Here is a 16,599-nt window from a genome sequence, read left to right on the forward strand (position 1 = left end):
TCTGTCCAGCCTCGTTCCCCGCAGGGCAGAGCATCGGGCTGCTCGGCCGAAAGAGGCCGCTCGGAGCCGGCGTTGCCGGGGTTCGCCCCGCGGGGAGAAGCTGCTGCTGCTGCCTCGGCCCGGACCCCGCCTGCACGGCACCAGCCTCGCGGCAGCCGGGAGCTCCGCGGCGGTGGCGGCCCGGCCCGGCCCGGCCCGGCCCGGCCTCCCGCCGCCGAGCGCTCCCCGGGACGGCAGCGCGGCTGCGCGAGAGGCCCCGCGGCTGCTCTGCGCGGCCGCCACCTTGCCCTCGAGCGCATGCGCCGCCCCCCCCCCCCCCCGGTGCCTGGCGTGCCGGAAGTTGTTCAACCGTTTCCTGTTTGGGAGGGGCCTGAGGAGGTGGACCAATGGCGCGCGTGCATCGTACGAAGCTGCCCAATGGGAGAGCGGGAGCGGGTTTAAGGGGAGCCGCAGCGGCGCGAGGCGGCAGGCGGTGCTTTCGCTCGAGCCGGGGAGGTGTTCCGTGAGGGGAGGCGAGCGGCCCCGACCCCACCGCGATGGCGCTGCCCGCGACGCGCCGCGCCGCTGTGAGCGTCCGCCTGCGGGGCCGGGAGGGGGAGAGGGAGCGGGAGAGGGAGAGGGAGAGGGGGAGCGAGCGAGCGAGGGGCCGGGGCCGGGGCCGGGGGCGGGAGAGGGAGAGGGGGAGCGGGAGCGAGAGCGAGCGCGAGCGGGGGAGCGAGCGAGGGGCCGGAGGCGGGAGGGGCCCGTGCTGCTCTCTCCCCTCAGGCCGCTGGGTGCTGGGGCCGCGGCGCGGGAGGGGGCTCTGCCCTGCAGAAGGCGCGGGGGTGGCGGCTCTCGGCGCCCTATCTGCCCGGGAGCCCCCCCGTGCTTTTGTGGGCAGGGGCCGGAGCGGAGCGCGGCCTGCGCTGGGCTGCGGGGTGGGGGTGGGTGAGGAGAGGAGTGGGAAGCCGCGCTGAGCTTTGAGGAGCGGTGGCGAGGGGGCCTCCTGCCCCCTTGGCCCCCCTCGCCCCCCCCGCGTTGGGGGGAACGGGCGCTTCCCGGGCACTGCCCACAGCTCGCACCTGGCCTTGGCCGCCTGCTCCTCCCCCTCGGGGGGGGGGAGGGGGGGGGGATGGGAGGAAGGGAGAAATTAAAGCTGCTTAACTGGAAGGTACAGGGAGCACAAGAGCCTCTTTCGTACGGTGACTGTCTAATGGTTTAAACTAAACTTCACGAGAAACTCTTGAAACCTGGTGGTTTCTTTGCTGTGCATAACAAAGGATGTTTGGTTTTTTATGCGTAATGTAACCTTTTAATTCACGTGGTACGTATGTAACAAAGAAATGGTTTTGTCCGTCTTCATGGGAATACTGCTGTAGTTACGAAGCGTATAACTGCAATAAATAGCAAAGTAGCATGTAGGCACTGTAACATTGAGAAGCTATTGGTGAGGCAGAACAAGATGGGGTGCATTGCTCTAGTCTCCCAACGCAATTTCAGAGGGTACAGTACTCTGAAACCTGTACAGAGGGGACTTCTTCCTCTGAGCGTGTGTGAACGGGGAGGAAACAAAAACTGGTTGAGTAGTGGGTAGCATGCACAGAGGCGCACTGGTATAGTGGTGCTAAGTGTATAATGGAGTTTGGCATCTGAAAATTCAATAAAGCTGGTCTCTGACTCTTAAGCTGCAATTTTACTGTTTTAGGTCACCAGAGGGGTGGAGAATGGTGTGATTGAACTCAGAAGTAAAACCAAAACTCACCTTCCTGGCAAAAGGGCTGCTTTGGAAGAAATAGGGAATAAAGTTACAACAAGAGGAACACGTATAGCTAAGGTAAGGGAACACTTAAAATCTGCCTATAAGGAAAAGAGGAATTACTAGCTCTGTACTAATGGTAACTGTCTTCACTACAGAAAACAGAATGCTCCAAAGCAGCCATAAAACCTACGAAAGGACCTGGTAAAATGACAAACGTAACTGTACCGCCTAAACCTCCCGCTGCCGCGAATCAGGCATTCAAAGAAACTGATGTTCCAAAGGTAGGAAGTAATGACGCTGTTCTGACTCTTCATTGGATTTGCAACTTAGAGCTCTGACTTCAGAATAGTTTACCTGTAGGTGTATCTCATTTCTCTGCTGAAAAAGCAAAGCCTCCCTACTGAGGTTGTGGTTTCATGCATGTTGTGCTTAAAGGCTAATGTTAAGGTGGCAGAACTGGCTGTTGAAGTACTGGTTGAAGTTTCTGCTTTAGCCGACGATTACTGGAAGGTCTGCTGATTCTGGTGTCTGGCTTCTGAGTGAAAGCTTGCCACACTTGAGAGCAAGCTCAGTTTTGCTTTTTATCTTAAGAAATTGTATTAGTACCTGAAAAAATGCGGAAATAAAGGAACACTGCAGCTTAAACAGTAGCTATGTAAGCGCTATGATCTGTTCTTAGGTTCTGTCTCCTGTCCCGATGGATGTATCCATGCAAGAGGAGGATTTGTGCCAAGCCTTCTCCGATGTGTTGCTCAACAGCGTAGAAGACATCGATGCTGAGGATTGGGGGAATCCCCAGCTGTGCAGTGACTACGTGAAAGATATCTACCTGTATCTGAGAGAGCTTGAGGTATGGCGTGCTGGGGCTGTGCTGCTGGGGGGGGGTTAGGGGTGTTGCTCACGCAGCTCTCTCCCCGACAGCTGCAGCAGGCCGTCCGCCCGCACTACCTCGACGGGAAGACGATCAACGGGCGCATGCGGGCGATTTTAGTCGACTGGCTTGTCCAGGTCCACTCCAGATTCCAGCTTTTGCAGGAAACACTGTATATGTGTGTGGCCATTATGGATCGCTTCTTGCAAGTAAGTAGGATCTCTTTCAACTCAGGTTTGGGTTGGAGACTTGTTTAATGACTGTGCTTTTAAAGGAGTTTAGGATTTATCCTTCCTTTGTAACTCTGAAATCTGCTCTTTGTGTAAGAGCTCTGTATAATGTAGCATCTGAACTCAGAGGCTGTGGTCCATTTTGAGCCTGTTGTTGAAGGGACACTTCCCGCTCAAAGTGGGAAATCTCTTTGACGTTACAAGAACGAGCACTGTCACACTGGTATTTTAAACTGATAAATTAGAATCTGTTTATCTGGAGTTTGACATTTTGGGGCCTGCTTTTGAAATTCCTATATTGCAGAGTCATCCAGTACCTCGTAAGAGGCTTCAGCTGGTGGGTGTGACAGCACTGCTTCTAGCTTCAAAATACGAAGAGATGTACTCTCCTGATGTGGCAGACTTTGTTTACATTACTGACAATGCCTACACCAGTTATGAAATTAGAGAAATGGAGATGATGATCCTTAAAGAGTTAAACTTTGACTTGGGGCGACCTCTTCCAATTCATTTCCTAAGAAGAGCATCAAAAGCTGGGGAGGTGGGTACTTGTCCTCCTTGTCCAGAACTTTCCTATCTGTGCAAAGTCTTACCGGGATTGCCTCCTGCGTTTTTATGGTGTGATCTTACTTGCTTTCTGCTTACACGCTGGATCCAGAAATGCTCAGCTATGAAACTCCACCTTGTGGAGGAACGCAACAACGTCACTGTGGCAGCCAGTAGTGGTTCACGCCAGTACGTACTGGGGCCTGCGTTCAGTCTCAGTGGCAGTAATTTTACTGTTAAACGGAATGCCTAGAGCAGAGCCCTTGCTTTTGGCGTGATCTTTTGTCTGGTGATCAGGGTGTTCCCTAGTAAAAGGCGAGCAGGGTTGCAGTTCTTGGTAATATTTCGATGCAAATACTGTATTATTTAGGAGTCAAAGTGTCTCTGACCTGACCCCTTTTTTTCCATCTCCGTGAATTCACCTACCTCAGCAGACCACTGGGTAACTGGAAGTTAGCTGACCGCTTTAGTAAGGATCTCCTGAATAACCTTATACTCCTTTTTTTTTTTTCCATTTCCCCTTAGTGTATTACAGAGGGAGCACTTGTATCTGTAGTTGGGCACAGCAGTGCCTGATACTGCAGTTTTGTGTTAAAATCCCTCACTTTGTGTCCAAATTCCAAATGGCTGCTAGACCAGACTGGTTTGGACTCTGGTCTCAATTTTGAGATGAGTGTCTGTTAGAGAGTATGGTCCATAGACCTTAATAAAGATTTTGGTTGACTCTTTTTGTTTTGTCAGTTAACGAATACAATAAACAATCCTGAATTACTGTTGTAAGGTGAAGTGGAACTTTGTGGATTAACGAGCTCTCATTCTGGCAGGCTGATGCGAAGCAACACACGCTAGCCAAGTACCTGATGGAGCTGACACTGATAGACTATGACATGGTTCACCATCGTCCTTCAGAGATTGCAGCTGCTGCGTTATGCTTGTCCCAAAAGATTCTGGGACATAACGAATGGGTGAGTATTTTAATCAGACTCATTGCTAGGAGGTTTTTTCCTTCAGTTGATTGACTTGGACCATTAAAACAACTATTTCAGGAAATTCTGTTTAGGTCAGTAATAATGCTGGTGATGAAATGGCAGTTGGACAGCCTGATGCATAGTTACAGGTAGAAAAAGGAGTATACTGCTGGAAAGCTGCTGTGTTTTTCCATGTGAACACTGGTATGAAAGGCTTTTTCTCTTGAAAGTACCGAGTTAGGGAAGGCCAGGCTGTAAATAACAGTAGATCTTCCTAATTCCCATGGTCCATGTAGAATAATGAAATCATGGACCGTGAATAGTGACTCGTACTTCAGCTAGTGGTAACTCCTGCAAGGGTTGCTGCTCTTATCCTCTGCGGCCTAGCAGCGTGGTGCCTGGCACTAATGTGCCCAGGCTTCTGCGGCACACCAGAAGTTATTCTGGATCTGCTGCCTCACCTGACTGTGCTGGAGTTCCCACTACTGAAGGCTAGGGCGGGAAGCTCAGGGCACTGCTGCCTGAGGTGATTGTGCCTGGAGCAGCAATCCCCCCTTCTTCACTCTCCGATTCTTGCCATTACGCTGCAGGGCACAAAGCAGCAGTACTACACGGGCTACACAGAAGACAGCCTTGCAATGACTATGAAACATATGGCCAAGAATGTGGTTAAAGTAAATGAGAAGTTAGCAAAATACACTGTAAGTATAACTACTGAAATCTTCTTCTTAATGTTTTAGAAATACCTTTGGTGTGCGTGTTGTGGCTCCTTAGGTGAACGTTCTGTCCGTTACCTTAGAGCCTGTGCTGTTCTGCCAAGCCTGTGAGAGGACGTTGCGTTAGTACTCACTTCAGAACGCTTTAGTCAAACTGCTCTTGCTGCTTTGCAAGCGGCTTCACTTCTAACCTTGTCCCTTTGTTTGCTTGTTTTCCAAGCAGTCGGGCTAGCTGACACTGGATTACCTGCCCAAACGTAAATACTGTATGTGTAAATCTGCTGTACTGCTCCCTTGCCTCTGCAGGCTATAAAGAACAAGTATGCGAGCAGCAAACTCCTGATGATCAGCACAGCCCCTCAGCTGAGCAGCGAGACAATCAAGGACCTGGCTTCCCCACTCTTGTGACACCCCCGGCAGCCAAGTCCTGATGGTATGTGCACTTTGTCCTTACCTGCCTGTTGAGGCAAAACCACTGCTCTTCGGACGTGGCGTGGCAGCCTTGCCGCGGGCGTTTCGGACTCGCTCGGAAGGGGACATTTTAACCTTGCTTTGTAATACAACTCTACCTAGAAATAAAGCTCCTCTCTTTTTAAAAAAAAACAAGGCGACTGAATCTTTCAAGGCGCTACCCAGACATACCTGCAGTCTCATGTCCAAGCAGGACATTTGACTAAATAGATGATTGAGGTCACTTGATGATTATGGATGTGGATGATGATTCTTGTGAGAATCGCCAGGCTTTATAGTGGGTTATGTTTAGTAACTTGTGGTAGCCACTCGTCAGAAAAGCAGGCAGACAGTTCATCTTTTCCTTAAAGGGATGTACTTATTTCAGTGCCTTGTCCCAAAGAAGCATATAGGAATTCCTTTTTTTGTCATTTGTTGCCTTCATGTTTGGGGAAAGGAGTCGGCTGGCTGTAACAGACACTAGCCTTGTACATCTTCGAGTGAACATAAGACAGCGTACCTAAACAAAGGGAGCTAAGGTAGGGAAATTCTGCGTCTGCTGTGGCTGCTCACCATGGTGTGCAGGGGCTGTAGGTGTGGAACTGAAGACCTTTTGAATCAGCTCAGCTCTTAAAACCTCCTCTGCTGCTTGGACAAAAACCCCAAGCTTTTCATTGCCTGTTTGCACACCCACCCCCCACCTTCCCCACCCAATGAACCTCTGTATGTGGGAGAAAGTCAAAGCCACCATAAATCGATTCTTCTTTATCACTTAACGTTGTTTTTTCCTTTGTTGTTTCTAACAAACAGCAGTGTCTGTATGCTCAAGGAATACAAGCATGGAAGTAGCACACCTTTTCTGCCTCAATTTCAGGCGGTTTATTAACTTAGCCCTATATAAGCAAGGTTAAGTTACAGACCCTTAGGTATCCTCTTAACTTCTACTGAGCTCATGACCTCCCTTTCCCAATGTCTCCTCCATGAGCATGCTGGCCTCGCTGCAGGAGGCAAGACCCACCACTACAGAAGTGGCCTAGACCTCAGTGTTCCCCCTGGGGGAAGGACCGGTGGCTTCACCCTCTCCCTCCTCAGGCAGGAGCCTTGTCTCTCCCCTGGGTCAGGAAGCCTGGCGCTTCATACAAAGCATCCCTTGAAGAGTGTGCTGGAGCACTTGTGCTGTCCCGTTCCCCCGGGACCAAGGCCCTTGTTTCTGGCCTCCAGAGACGGCTTCTACAGCCACTTCTGGATGGAGTCTGTGCCTCAGTTAGACTGGGGCAGTGGCGCAGACGGCGGGGGATCCAAGCCTTCTAGCTGTACCTTAACGCTCCTGCAACTGCTTAATCTATCAAGACAGGCAGGTTGGGTTTTATAACTCCTAACAAGTAGTGAGATGGTTTCACGTGGAGCAGAGGAAGGGGCTTTTTTCTTCAGAAATCAGTGCAGTAAAACCCAACGGACGTCGTTGCGAAGGGCTCCGTTTGTACACGTGACCGAAAAGGCAGGGCACAGGGCACAGCGCGGCTCGGCCAACTGCTGCTTGGGGTTTATTTGATGGAGGTTCAGCAGACAAAGCCCGAGGGCTGGGAACGGGCAAGCACCGGCCGCTCGGGCGGGGGGAGGCAGTCAGACTTAGGCCACTGCAAGGGAGTAGTGCATATCTGTGAGTACCTGGCATACTCTAGGAGAGCTGTGTCGTGAATAAGGACAGTGGAATTCTACATCATACATTCATATATGTTTCTGTCGTATTCAGTTTTTATATACAGTATATGATCTGTTTCTATAAATGTACAGCTCTGCATAAAGACACTTTTTATAACAGGTAGAGCATTAAACAAATCTAACATGGGCCAGCCATATTACAATATAAATCTTGAAGGCAACATTGTTCAGCATACGTTACTAGAGCCTGTTGGAGTCCCTAAACACGTCAGCAAACGCAAACAGTCCTGTGACACCTCTGTACACATCACAGCAGGTGTTCAGATGGTGGTGTCCCAAACGAGCCTCAATCCCTTCGACAGGTAGCAGCACACTCAACACGTTCCCCGGAAGGGTCTGCATTTAACGTTATCTTCAGTAGATCATTCAGAAGGTTACCGACACTCAGCTGAAGGCACTTACTAAATACACCCCGCTCTGAGTCCCTGGTCCCAGACTGCAGAGCACCTTTTCTGTTTCAGGAAGACAGCAGGGTTTAGCATTCTTCACTTACTAGGTGTTAAAACCAGGTTTTAAATACAATAAATAATTGGTCGGTGTGTCTATTGCTGTATGCTCTTGAGACAAAAGCTTGAAGTCTGTGCTGTGGGTAACTTTCTTCCTGCTTGTGTACAACTTTACTGGTGGGAATACTGCTGAGAACAGTAGTCCTCAGTGTCCTGAAGGCAAGAACGGTGTCCTGAAGGCAAGGGAAAACATCTTCAACCACTGGTCACTTCAGTCTGACAGTCTTTTATATCTTGGTGACGTAATTGTTGGGAAACAGCCCTTGTTTCCCTCGTAGTCTTCCTGTCCACCAGCCGGAAGGATCTATGACAAAGAAAGCGAAGTGAGTACTGAGGTTCTGTAAAACTTTTTGAGGCAGCTTTGCAAAGCTGTTCCCCATAGTGAGAACCTTCTTCTGAAGGACTGGAGAAGAAATGATTTGGGGAAGCTGAGCTTGCTGATCTGCTGGGCACATCACTGTGCCTTCTGTGTCTTAGGAGGTTGCTTTGGTGACCTGAAGAGCTGGACCTGCTTTATTACTCCTTGGTGCTTGTGCTGTAGCTGTGGGGTTTAGGGTAATTTTCAGCCGGGGCCTGCACAGAAGTGCTCTCGGACTAAAGTGGCAGCGCTGCAGTACCAGGTAACACGTACGTCCCTGATCTGTCCCTGACGTGCCTTTAAGTGAACAGGTTTGATTGGGGGGTGGGGGGGTGGAGACTTCTCTGCTCCTTGAGCTATCAGAACTTTGCAGGCCTAAGGAGGGAGGATAACTGGGGTGGCTCAAAGTCACGCCTTTTACCTACCCCTGGCAGCGTGCCTGTGGGCTTTGAGTACTTGGTAACAAACCCTTTTAGCTCTACCTACCTTCCTTAATTATATCAATGACGTCGTTGGCATTAAAGCTGAGTTCGTCCGTGTCCTGAGCGTCATACGCGTACAGCGCCCTGCACTGCGGGACCTGAGGCTTCGGTTTGGGCTGCGGTTTGGGCCTCCCTCCGGCTGGGGGGGGGCGGTTTGTTGTCTGCCTGCGAACACTTAACGGGAGAAAAAAATGTTAACGTGCTTCCAAGCTTATGCCTTGAACCTAAGCTTCATCAGCCCCGCTGCCCTAATGACTCGATTCTAAAGGGTACCACAGAACAAAGGGAAAAGAGGGGGGTCTCTTAAATGTCACAGCAATTAAAACAGCAATGTAAGACTTCCCCGCGCCAGGGACAGAGTCGCCATTGCTTTCCTGCTGAAATGGATGAACAGGCACTGCCAAACCAGTTCACGCACAGAGGACATTTTAGTGCTCAGGCTGGAATGTAGACAAATGTGCACATGCAGTTCATGCATATCTTGGCATCTACACAGCTTGCCCTATCTCTCCCTGTGCCCCAACTTCACCAGAGATTTAGTTGCCAGTATGAAAAACAAAGTTCTAGCTCACAGGCTTGCTACTTTACCATTCTTGTGACTAAGCTGTAAGAGAGGCTGCATCTCTTTTAAGTTGCCTCAGACTCCAGGGCCGTCTATGGACTTGTTCTGTTCTAGTCAACTCTGAAGCAGCAGGGGAGGTGCTGCACAGACTGTCACAGCTGTGACCACTCCAAAGATTAGGAAGGGGAAAGAGGGAAGAAATGCATTTTGCCAGCTCATCAGCTAATAAAGGCTGGAAGAGAGAACAGAGGTATTAGATGCAATATGTCAGTTTAAAATAAATAATAAATAAATGCGCTGAATGACTAAAAACGTTGCGGTGGTGTGGAGGAGACTGAACTGAGCATGTCATGTAATGCCATGAGAACATTACCCAGCTCGTGCAGGGAAGAGTTATACTTACTCATATGAAGGCCTAGACTTAATTCTTGTCACTATTATCTCTGTCTGGTTCTCAGTTTGTGTAGTGAACTGCACCAGAAAACGAGCTTTGAAGTACGGGTTAACAGCACTTCAGTTCTCAAGTTACCTACTAGGGGAGAGGAGTTTCTCCCGTTGTTCAGCATGTAGTGAGGTTGCTTGGCCTATGCCTGTGTTGTGACACCTAGACCCAGGCATGGAAACCAAAGGATTTGGAGCAAGTCTTGGAAAAGTTGCTCAGGTTGTCTGCAACCACAGCAGAACAAGAACACCTTCAAGGAGCTCGTTTGCTAAGGTGTAGTGGGATGTTAGTGACAGCTGTAAAGCAAAGCTGTGATCGTAGCAGTGCATCCTTCTCAGCAGCTTTGCTAAAAAATTAACCTAATTCTAACCCTTAAAAAACTTTATCTATAACGGCTGTGAAACACTAACTTAACTATTTAATTAAACTCACAGCTCTTCCAGTTCACTCCTTGGGTACAGGGACCACGAGAGCTTGCCGTTTTGAAAAGGAACAGTCGGGGCGAACTGAAGGCACCTGCTGCGCACAGCGACACGCGGCTTTCAGCGCACCACCCAGCAGCCCCTCACGCCCGGGCCGGCAGCGCCCAACCGTCACTGCCGTGCGCGGTCCCTGTGCTCGGCCGCTGCCGTACGGCTCCCCCGGGGGGTGGTCGTGCGGGTGAACGCACCGGAGCAACCCGAGGCCAGCCACGCCCGAACGGCACCGACCAGGCCGAGCCCCTCCGCGCCTTGGCGAGCCCGGCTCTGTCCCGCCCGGCCTGGGGAACCGAGCTGCCGCCGCCACGGCCCGCCCTCGGCAGGGCCCTGCTGGGGCCGGGCGGGTCCCGAGGGCGGCCGCCGCCCGCAGGCGGCGGAACGGCGCCCGGCCGGGCCCGCCGGCGGCACCGGCTGAGGCGCGTCACAGCCCCTTCCCGCGGCGCTGCCGCCTCGCGCGCACCTGCGTCACGAGCGCGCACGCTCCCGTGCACAAACCCCTGCGCGTAGTTCCCTGCCTAGTTCCCGCGCAAGGGCCCTGTCCGGGGTCGGAGAACGAACGGGCGCGCGCGCGCGCGCGCTGCCGCCACCGCGCTCCGCTCCGCATCCCGCGCACGCAGCCGCCGCCCGCCAGGCACCGGGCGGGGCCCCGCCCCGCCTCAGCGAGACCCCTCTGGGCGGCGCCTGAGGCTGCCGGCAGGGGGCGCGCGCGCCTCACGCGCCCGCCCGGCGGCGGCGCGGGCCGCAGGAACGCGCCCCGGGACGGGCGCGACGCACGCCGCGAGCGGCAAGCGAGTGCGTCAGCGCCACGGCGACCGCCCACGGGCCTCCCGCCCGCGCGCGCGGAACGCGGCGGCAGCGTTCACGGAGCGCGGACTAGGCCGCGTCAAACCCCTCCCGCTCCCGGGCCAGCCCGCCGCTGCCCGAGGTGACGCCGAGGTAAAACCACGTCACTGCCCGCTCGCCTCGCGCCCGTCTGGCATCACCCTCACGGGGCTGCACCCGGCACCCCTCAGAGCGGGCGCTTCCCGCCACTTCTGACCCAGACACTGTTTTACGCTTGACCTGCAGCTCAGTGGCCTTGCGGGGGTGCCCGGCAGGCAGCAGCTCATCGAGCGGGATGTTATGGCCCGAGAAATTGCTTTGCCAAGGCCTTTGAGTGGTGCCTTTACCTTTGCCAGGCCCTTTTTTAGAGGTTCCTTTGCCTTTGCCAGGCCCTTTTTCAGCGGTTCCTTTACCTTACACAGCAGCATCCCTCTTGCTACCACGCTTCGCCTACAGCTGTGGCTTGCTTTGACAGAAACAACCCACAACGAAACCAAAAGAACAGAACAAACCCAAACCCCTCGCTCCCCAGCATCCCCTTCCCTCCCCAACTTCCTCAGAACATAAGCCATGTCACTACGTGCGCTTTTGCCTTACTTGTAGCTTCCTACAGCGACGCCCGACTGCCACAAAAGCCATCCTGTTCCCTGCCCGTGCTGGCTGCAATTACTGCTGGGGCTGTTGAGGGGTTTTTTGTTCCTACCACTTTTGAGCATACCCAGTCATCAGTGAAACTGGGCAGGCAGTGAAGGTGGCGTTCTTACACAGCTGTTTTGTTGGGTTTGTGGGGTTTTGTTTGGTTTGGGGTTTTTTTCCTTCCCTTGGACTACAGGGATCATGATCACCATTTAAAACAGTAACTAATAGAAGCTTTAACATCTGCTCGTCATCGTTGTAAACTCACACAGGCCTGAAACAGATGGGGTTGCTGGGGTGTACCCCCAGCGTCAGGAACTGCGGTATGATGCCGCTGAGCTTTTTAACCCAACAAACATGGTAGTTCCTATCGCATTGTGTACTCGGTGGCTGCTGTGTTGTACTGTAATACGTGTGTCAGTCACAGTTGCCTGGTAGACATCACAGTGGCTTTATCCTATGGCTTACAGGTTTTGTTGGTACAGAAACCACAGCCCCAAGTCAAAGTCTAATGGCAGCAAAATGGCTTTAATAGTATAAGATGTTATGAGAAAATTTCACCACTTAAAGGCATGGAAGTTACTAGCTTACAAGGATGGAAATGTGCCTGAAACTGTTAGCACGTGCTGACAGTTTGGAAATTGTTAAGAAGCAATGGCCACTTGTTTCTGGTTTCTTTCTTATGTGAAGAGCAATAGTAAACAGAAAAATGCTCTAAATATGCACACGATAGCTTATGGCTAACGCTTGGTGCACAGTGAGGAAACCCGACTGCCACCAGTACAACTGGAAAGACACGCTGCACAGGCCCAGTTTTACTGGAGGGCTGACCACCCCTGCTCTTGGTGTACAGGACCTGGAAAGCCCCTACTTAAGAACCCCGTGAGCTTCTTTTGATGCTGAAAAATCTATCCATTCTGTGTACACTTACTGTTTTCTGTAAAGTGTCCAATGCTCACTAGAAGCAACACCGTAAAAGTAACATGCTAGATCAGTGCTGCAACCAGCTGGATCACACACAAAAAAAGAATGCTCAGGCCAACAGGAGACTTTAGTGCAGAACATCTGCTAAGGAGCTTGTCTGCTGACTGACAGGTGAGAAGGGTCTGCTGGTACAAAAAGTTGCTGTTGATATGGTTAAAAAGACATAATTTTTTGCTGCCTCTATGAACCCCCATTCACGTGGATCACTGGAGATGGGGACTGAGGGGCTCCATCTAATCCCTCAGAATATTCCAGGTCTGAGGACATAGGTTAAGGAGCTGCAGAAGGTCAGGTGGAAACCTGGTGAAAGTTTGACTTAATCTTGATTTCTCCCAGATTACCCCAAGCGTAAGCTCTTCCATATTTGGCGAAACGATTTGCTGTGAGGCCTGGGAGCTTGGGTCACAACTGACATATCTCAGAGTAAAAAACCACCATGACTGCTGAAGTGCTAGTGAGCAACAACACAAATCCTTGAATATGGCTTGTCAGTGCTGCAGTGCCACAGTGGACAATGAATCAGGGTGAAAGGATGCTGTATTAGAATGGGATTGTGGGAGATTTGTAAATACCTGAGCACTTCCTTAGGCAAAACGTTTACTCCAGCAGTGTCCTCGGTTTTACTTCACACTTTTACATCACCTCCAGGGGACACGTGGTGCTCTAGCTGTCACGGTAAGCGACGGCTCAGCCCCTGCAATGAGTCAGTCAGGGCACCGGTGCGACTGGGGGAAACTGGGCTATAGAGGCTATCTGTCTCACTACAGAGGGAGGTAACCATCTGTCGGAAGGGAGGGAATGAGAGGGGCCATTTGCAGGACGAGAAGCTGAGGAGGACGTTGAACTGTAATGTACTAAGAACCTGCAAATAAGAGTTCTCAGCAGGAAAAGACCGATTTTCCTCTTGTTTTTCCCCTCAGTATTATTTGGACAGATGTAAGAATGATGGCTTGTTCGACATACACAGGGCTTTCCTATTAACAAGGAGGTATTTATCGTGTATGTTCACTGGCAGAGCTGTGGAGTACAGAATTGTGGCTGCACTAACCATTACTATGCAAAGTTACTACACCTTACCACAGCGGGTTTTTATTCTATCTGCTAATGTCACTGTCCTTGTTGATTTAATATGCTCTGGGACAACAAGATGTTACTCATAGTAATTTCTCTGAGACTTGGTTACATCAGAATTAAATCACACAAATAGGAAGTCATCAGCAAGAAGAAACACAAATAGCTTATTCAAAACCAGATTATTTCCTTTTTTTTTTTTTTTGCTAGAATTGCTGAATAGCAGCAGTCTTTGACAATTAAGTGGCACTCAAATTCCCGCTAAAGTAAAGCTCCACTAATGCTCTAACAAGAGAGTGGAATATAAGGGCTGAGTTCAAGTAGAAACTGTTCTGTCACTGAAAAACTTAAAATTTTGCAAGGCCTTTAATATTCTGGAGCACTAAGGTCCCATAAATATTTGACCAAAGACTTCTGTCTTCATGATTGCCACAAATCAGAGGTTTTGCCTGCTTCTGGATTTTCAGTCAAGACCTGCAGCAGCTGGTTTCAGAACTGAGAACAACCTGTTCTGCATCCCTCATGCTAAGCCCCTGATTTCTTGGTTCTGTCTTTCTGCTACTTCTGGTGATTGTTTTTATGCTTTTGACTCTTGGCTATTGGGAAATACCCAGTTACAACAGTAAGACCCGCCCACCCCCGAAATCTTGTAGGATCATCATAATTCTGGAAGGCTGCAGCTTACAAGTCCAAATGATGCTGAAATAATCTGGAATGTCACATGCCAAGCCTTCCTCCCAAAAAAATAGTACAACCCTAGTATATGAGTCAGGTGTCAAAGGCGACACGAAAGGGCTATTAGCCAGCATTTCTGGGCGTACCAGTTGCCATAAAATTCCTCACCTACTGTTTATGATCCGTAAAGGGAAAGGCGGCCTAGTTAAGCTCTGCTAAGTGTCTCAACATCCTTAAGCAGAAGGCACCATGCAAATTGAAGGTATTAAACTAGAACTGGTTCACCTTCATTCCTAAAGGCCTACGATGGAATATATGTTTCGAAATCCTGTGTAAGATGATGATACCTTTGAGCACAGCTCAACAGCACAATCTGGTCATCTGCGTACACACTATAAGTTTGTCAGTCATGAACAGTTTGAGTGTGGGAAGCTATTTACAAAAATTGACACTTTTTTTCCAAGATTTAATGTAAGATCTTACCCGGCTGCTCCTTGGTCAGGTACTTTCAGGAAATCCAAGCTTTCTGGTTGCTGTGAAATCTTGCCTGATCCTCCTGACAGTTGCCGTGGTAAAGTTGGTCGTGTCATATTTGTATACAGGTTTTTCTGATTGGCCCGTTGATTTCCTGGGACATGGGGCAGTGGTACAAACTGTGGGGCATTTATTACTCCGTTTTGCTGCTGACCTAGAAGTAAACAGAGTGTGAACACATCCAGTCCAAAGTGCAGCTCCATAAAGGTAACCTTTTCCTTGTGGCAGATCCAGCTGTCAGCGAGACTCAGCTATCACAGAACTTGAAAATAAAATAATGTTGACATCTTGAAGTTGGAGTCATACACAGTTTCGGGTCTGCTGGCACTTTGTTTTGGGTCCACGTCTTCACGGACTGGTGCTCAAGTTTGAGACACGTGCCTTGAATGTTGCAAGCAAGAGCATTAGCTCTCAGCTGAATTCAGCCTTATTAATGTCAGCGAGGGTGTAACCACCACGCCTCTGTTTAAAATACTGCAGAAAATCCTATCCAGGTAAGATCTAAAGCTAGCTAGGATGCTGGGGGTCTCTTTTTCTTTTGGAGTTCAAATCTCGTCCAATTCCCTGAATCCTGGGTAGACTGTTTTTTAAGTTGTTACAAACATTGGTCTATTTTAACAACCAAGGGGTTTTTTTGTTTTCTTTTGTTCTGGTTTGTTTTGGTTCACGGTTTGTTTGGGGTTTTTTTTTGTTTTTAAAAAAGCCTTGCTGCTACTTTGATAGCTCAAAAGGAGTTTGAATTTTCTAGGTGATGACAAGGGTACATGGCTTTAAATAATTATGCCTGTAACTGGAATTTAAAACAAACCCACCCATATCTGAGCTATTTGCAGGATCAGGGCCCAAGGAGCTCAATTCGGCGTGCTTCACATTCCTGAAACCCCCACTGAATAAAATGGGAGCTATGCTTGTATTAAAAATCAGATTGCTCAGTGCTGTGGGTGATCCTCTCCTCTTCCCATTGTGATTATGCCTGTTGAAAATTAGGAGAATGAATCGCTGTGCAGGGAGTAGAACTCATCATTGTGACGCCTGGAGAAACCTTACTGCATTCAACAGCGGGTCTTTGCTTCTAATAGTCTCTTGATACTGTGGCAGAGCTTAAGTAGCCATAAACTCATACATAAAACTGGCTTTGGGACCCAAGATAGCATGGGACATGTATTATGGTTATATAAATAAAGGCTTGATTTATTCTGGACATATACGTAACAGCCTGTTCAGCTACTGGACCGTTAATTTAAAACCAGGTATGAAAACAGCAGAATACATTTCAAGTGACACCGATCATGGCCCACAGTGTTACTTCCCCACATTATGAGAGCAGGATGGAGAGAACTGCTTGTGACTTTCATGGAGGAACGTGCCGGGATCACGCAATTGCCTCAGACTCCTTGAATGTCTGGACAGTCTAACTAGAACTCTTCTGTAACACCTGTCTTCAATCTTATTTTTCCAGCTCTAACTAGCTACTTCAGAAAAGAGTTTGAATTCAAAGAACCAAAGAAACAGAAACCCACATTATGGTAATTGATTTGAGGTCTGTATGAAAGACTTCTCCTCACTTTTTAAACGTGATACCCTAACCTGCGTCAGGTTCAACACAGCATTTAACTTCAGCAGTTACACTGATCCTGCTGGGACGCTACAGCGTGGTTTCACTGGTCCACCAACAGCCGAACCCCACAGCTGAACACTGGGGATATGGTGGGTCAACAGAATATTGTTCTCTCCCCAGAGCTCACAGGCTACCTTTTTTTTTCCCCAAGGGCAGAGGTGAAACACCCGGATGACATCAGTCCCAGGC

The 16,599-nt window shown here is 49.9% G+C and overlaps 2 protein-coding genes across 2 annotated transcripts in view; one reads left to right on the forward strand and one right to left on the reverse strand.

Annotated features, from left to right (window-relative positions):
• The first annotated feature begins 534 nt into the window (after positions 1-534).
• On the forward strand, positions 535-5,666 carry CCNB2 (cyclin B2). The gene is made up of 9 exons (XM_086471581.1): positions 535-566; positions 1,685-1,813; positions 1,894-2,019; positions 2,418-2,588; positions 2,660-2,818; positions 3,144-3,380; positions 4,210-4,350; positions 4,944-5,054; positions 5,376-5,666. The coding sequence occupies exons 1-9, from the start codon at positions 537-539 to the stop codon at positions 5,475-5,477; spliced, it is 1,206 nt and encodes a 401-aa protein (XP_086327707.1). The 5' UTR covers positions 535-536; the 3' UTR covers positions 5,478-5,666.
• A 2,299-nt stretch (positions 5,667-7,965) lies between these two features.
• MYO1E (myosin IE) overlaps positions 7,966-16,599 on the reverse strand; it is a 57,245-nt gene continuing 48,611 nt past the window's right edge. The window contains exons 26-28 of the mRNA XM_086471346.1: positions 14,742-14,946; positions 8,592-8,761; positions 7,966-8,051 (exon numbers count right to left, since the gene is read on the reverse strand). Of these exons, the coding sequence (XP_086327472.1) occupies positions 7,975-8,051; positions 8,592-8,761; positions 14,742-14,946 (452 nt within the window). The 3' untranslated portion in view covers positions 7,966-7,974. The remainder of the gene's footprint in view (positions 8,052-8,591; positions 8,762-14,741; positions 14,947-16,599) is intronic.

This window comes from Leptosomus discolor, chromosome 11 (assembly GCF_034619465.1).
Source record: "Leptosomus discolor isolate bLepDis1 chromosome 11, bLepDis1.hap2, whole genome shotgun sequence".
Taxonomy (NCBI): domain Eukaryota; kingdom Metazoa; phylum Chordata; class Aves; order Leptosomiformes; family Leptosomidae; genus Leptosomus; species Leptosomus discolor.

Coding starts and splice junctions, on each gene's coding strand:
- CCNB2 (XM_086471581.1), top strand. CDS start 537: ATGGCGCTGCCCGCGACGCGCCGCGCCGCT. Junction 1,814..1,893: donor GAGGAACACGTATAGCTAAG/GTAAGGGAACAC, acceptor TCTTCACTACAG/AAAACAGAATGCTCCAAAGC. Junction 2,020..2,417: donor AAGAAACTGATGTTCCAAAG/GTAGGAAGTAAT, acceptor ATCTGTTCTTAG/GTTCTGTCTCCTGTCCCGAT.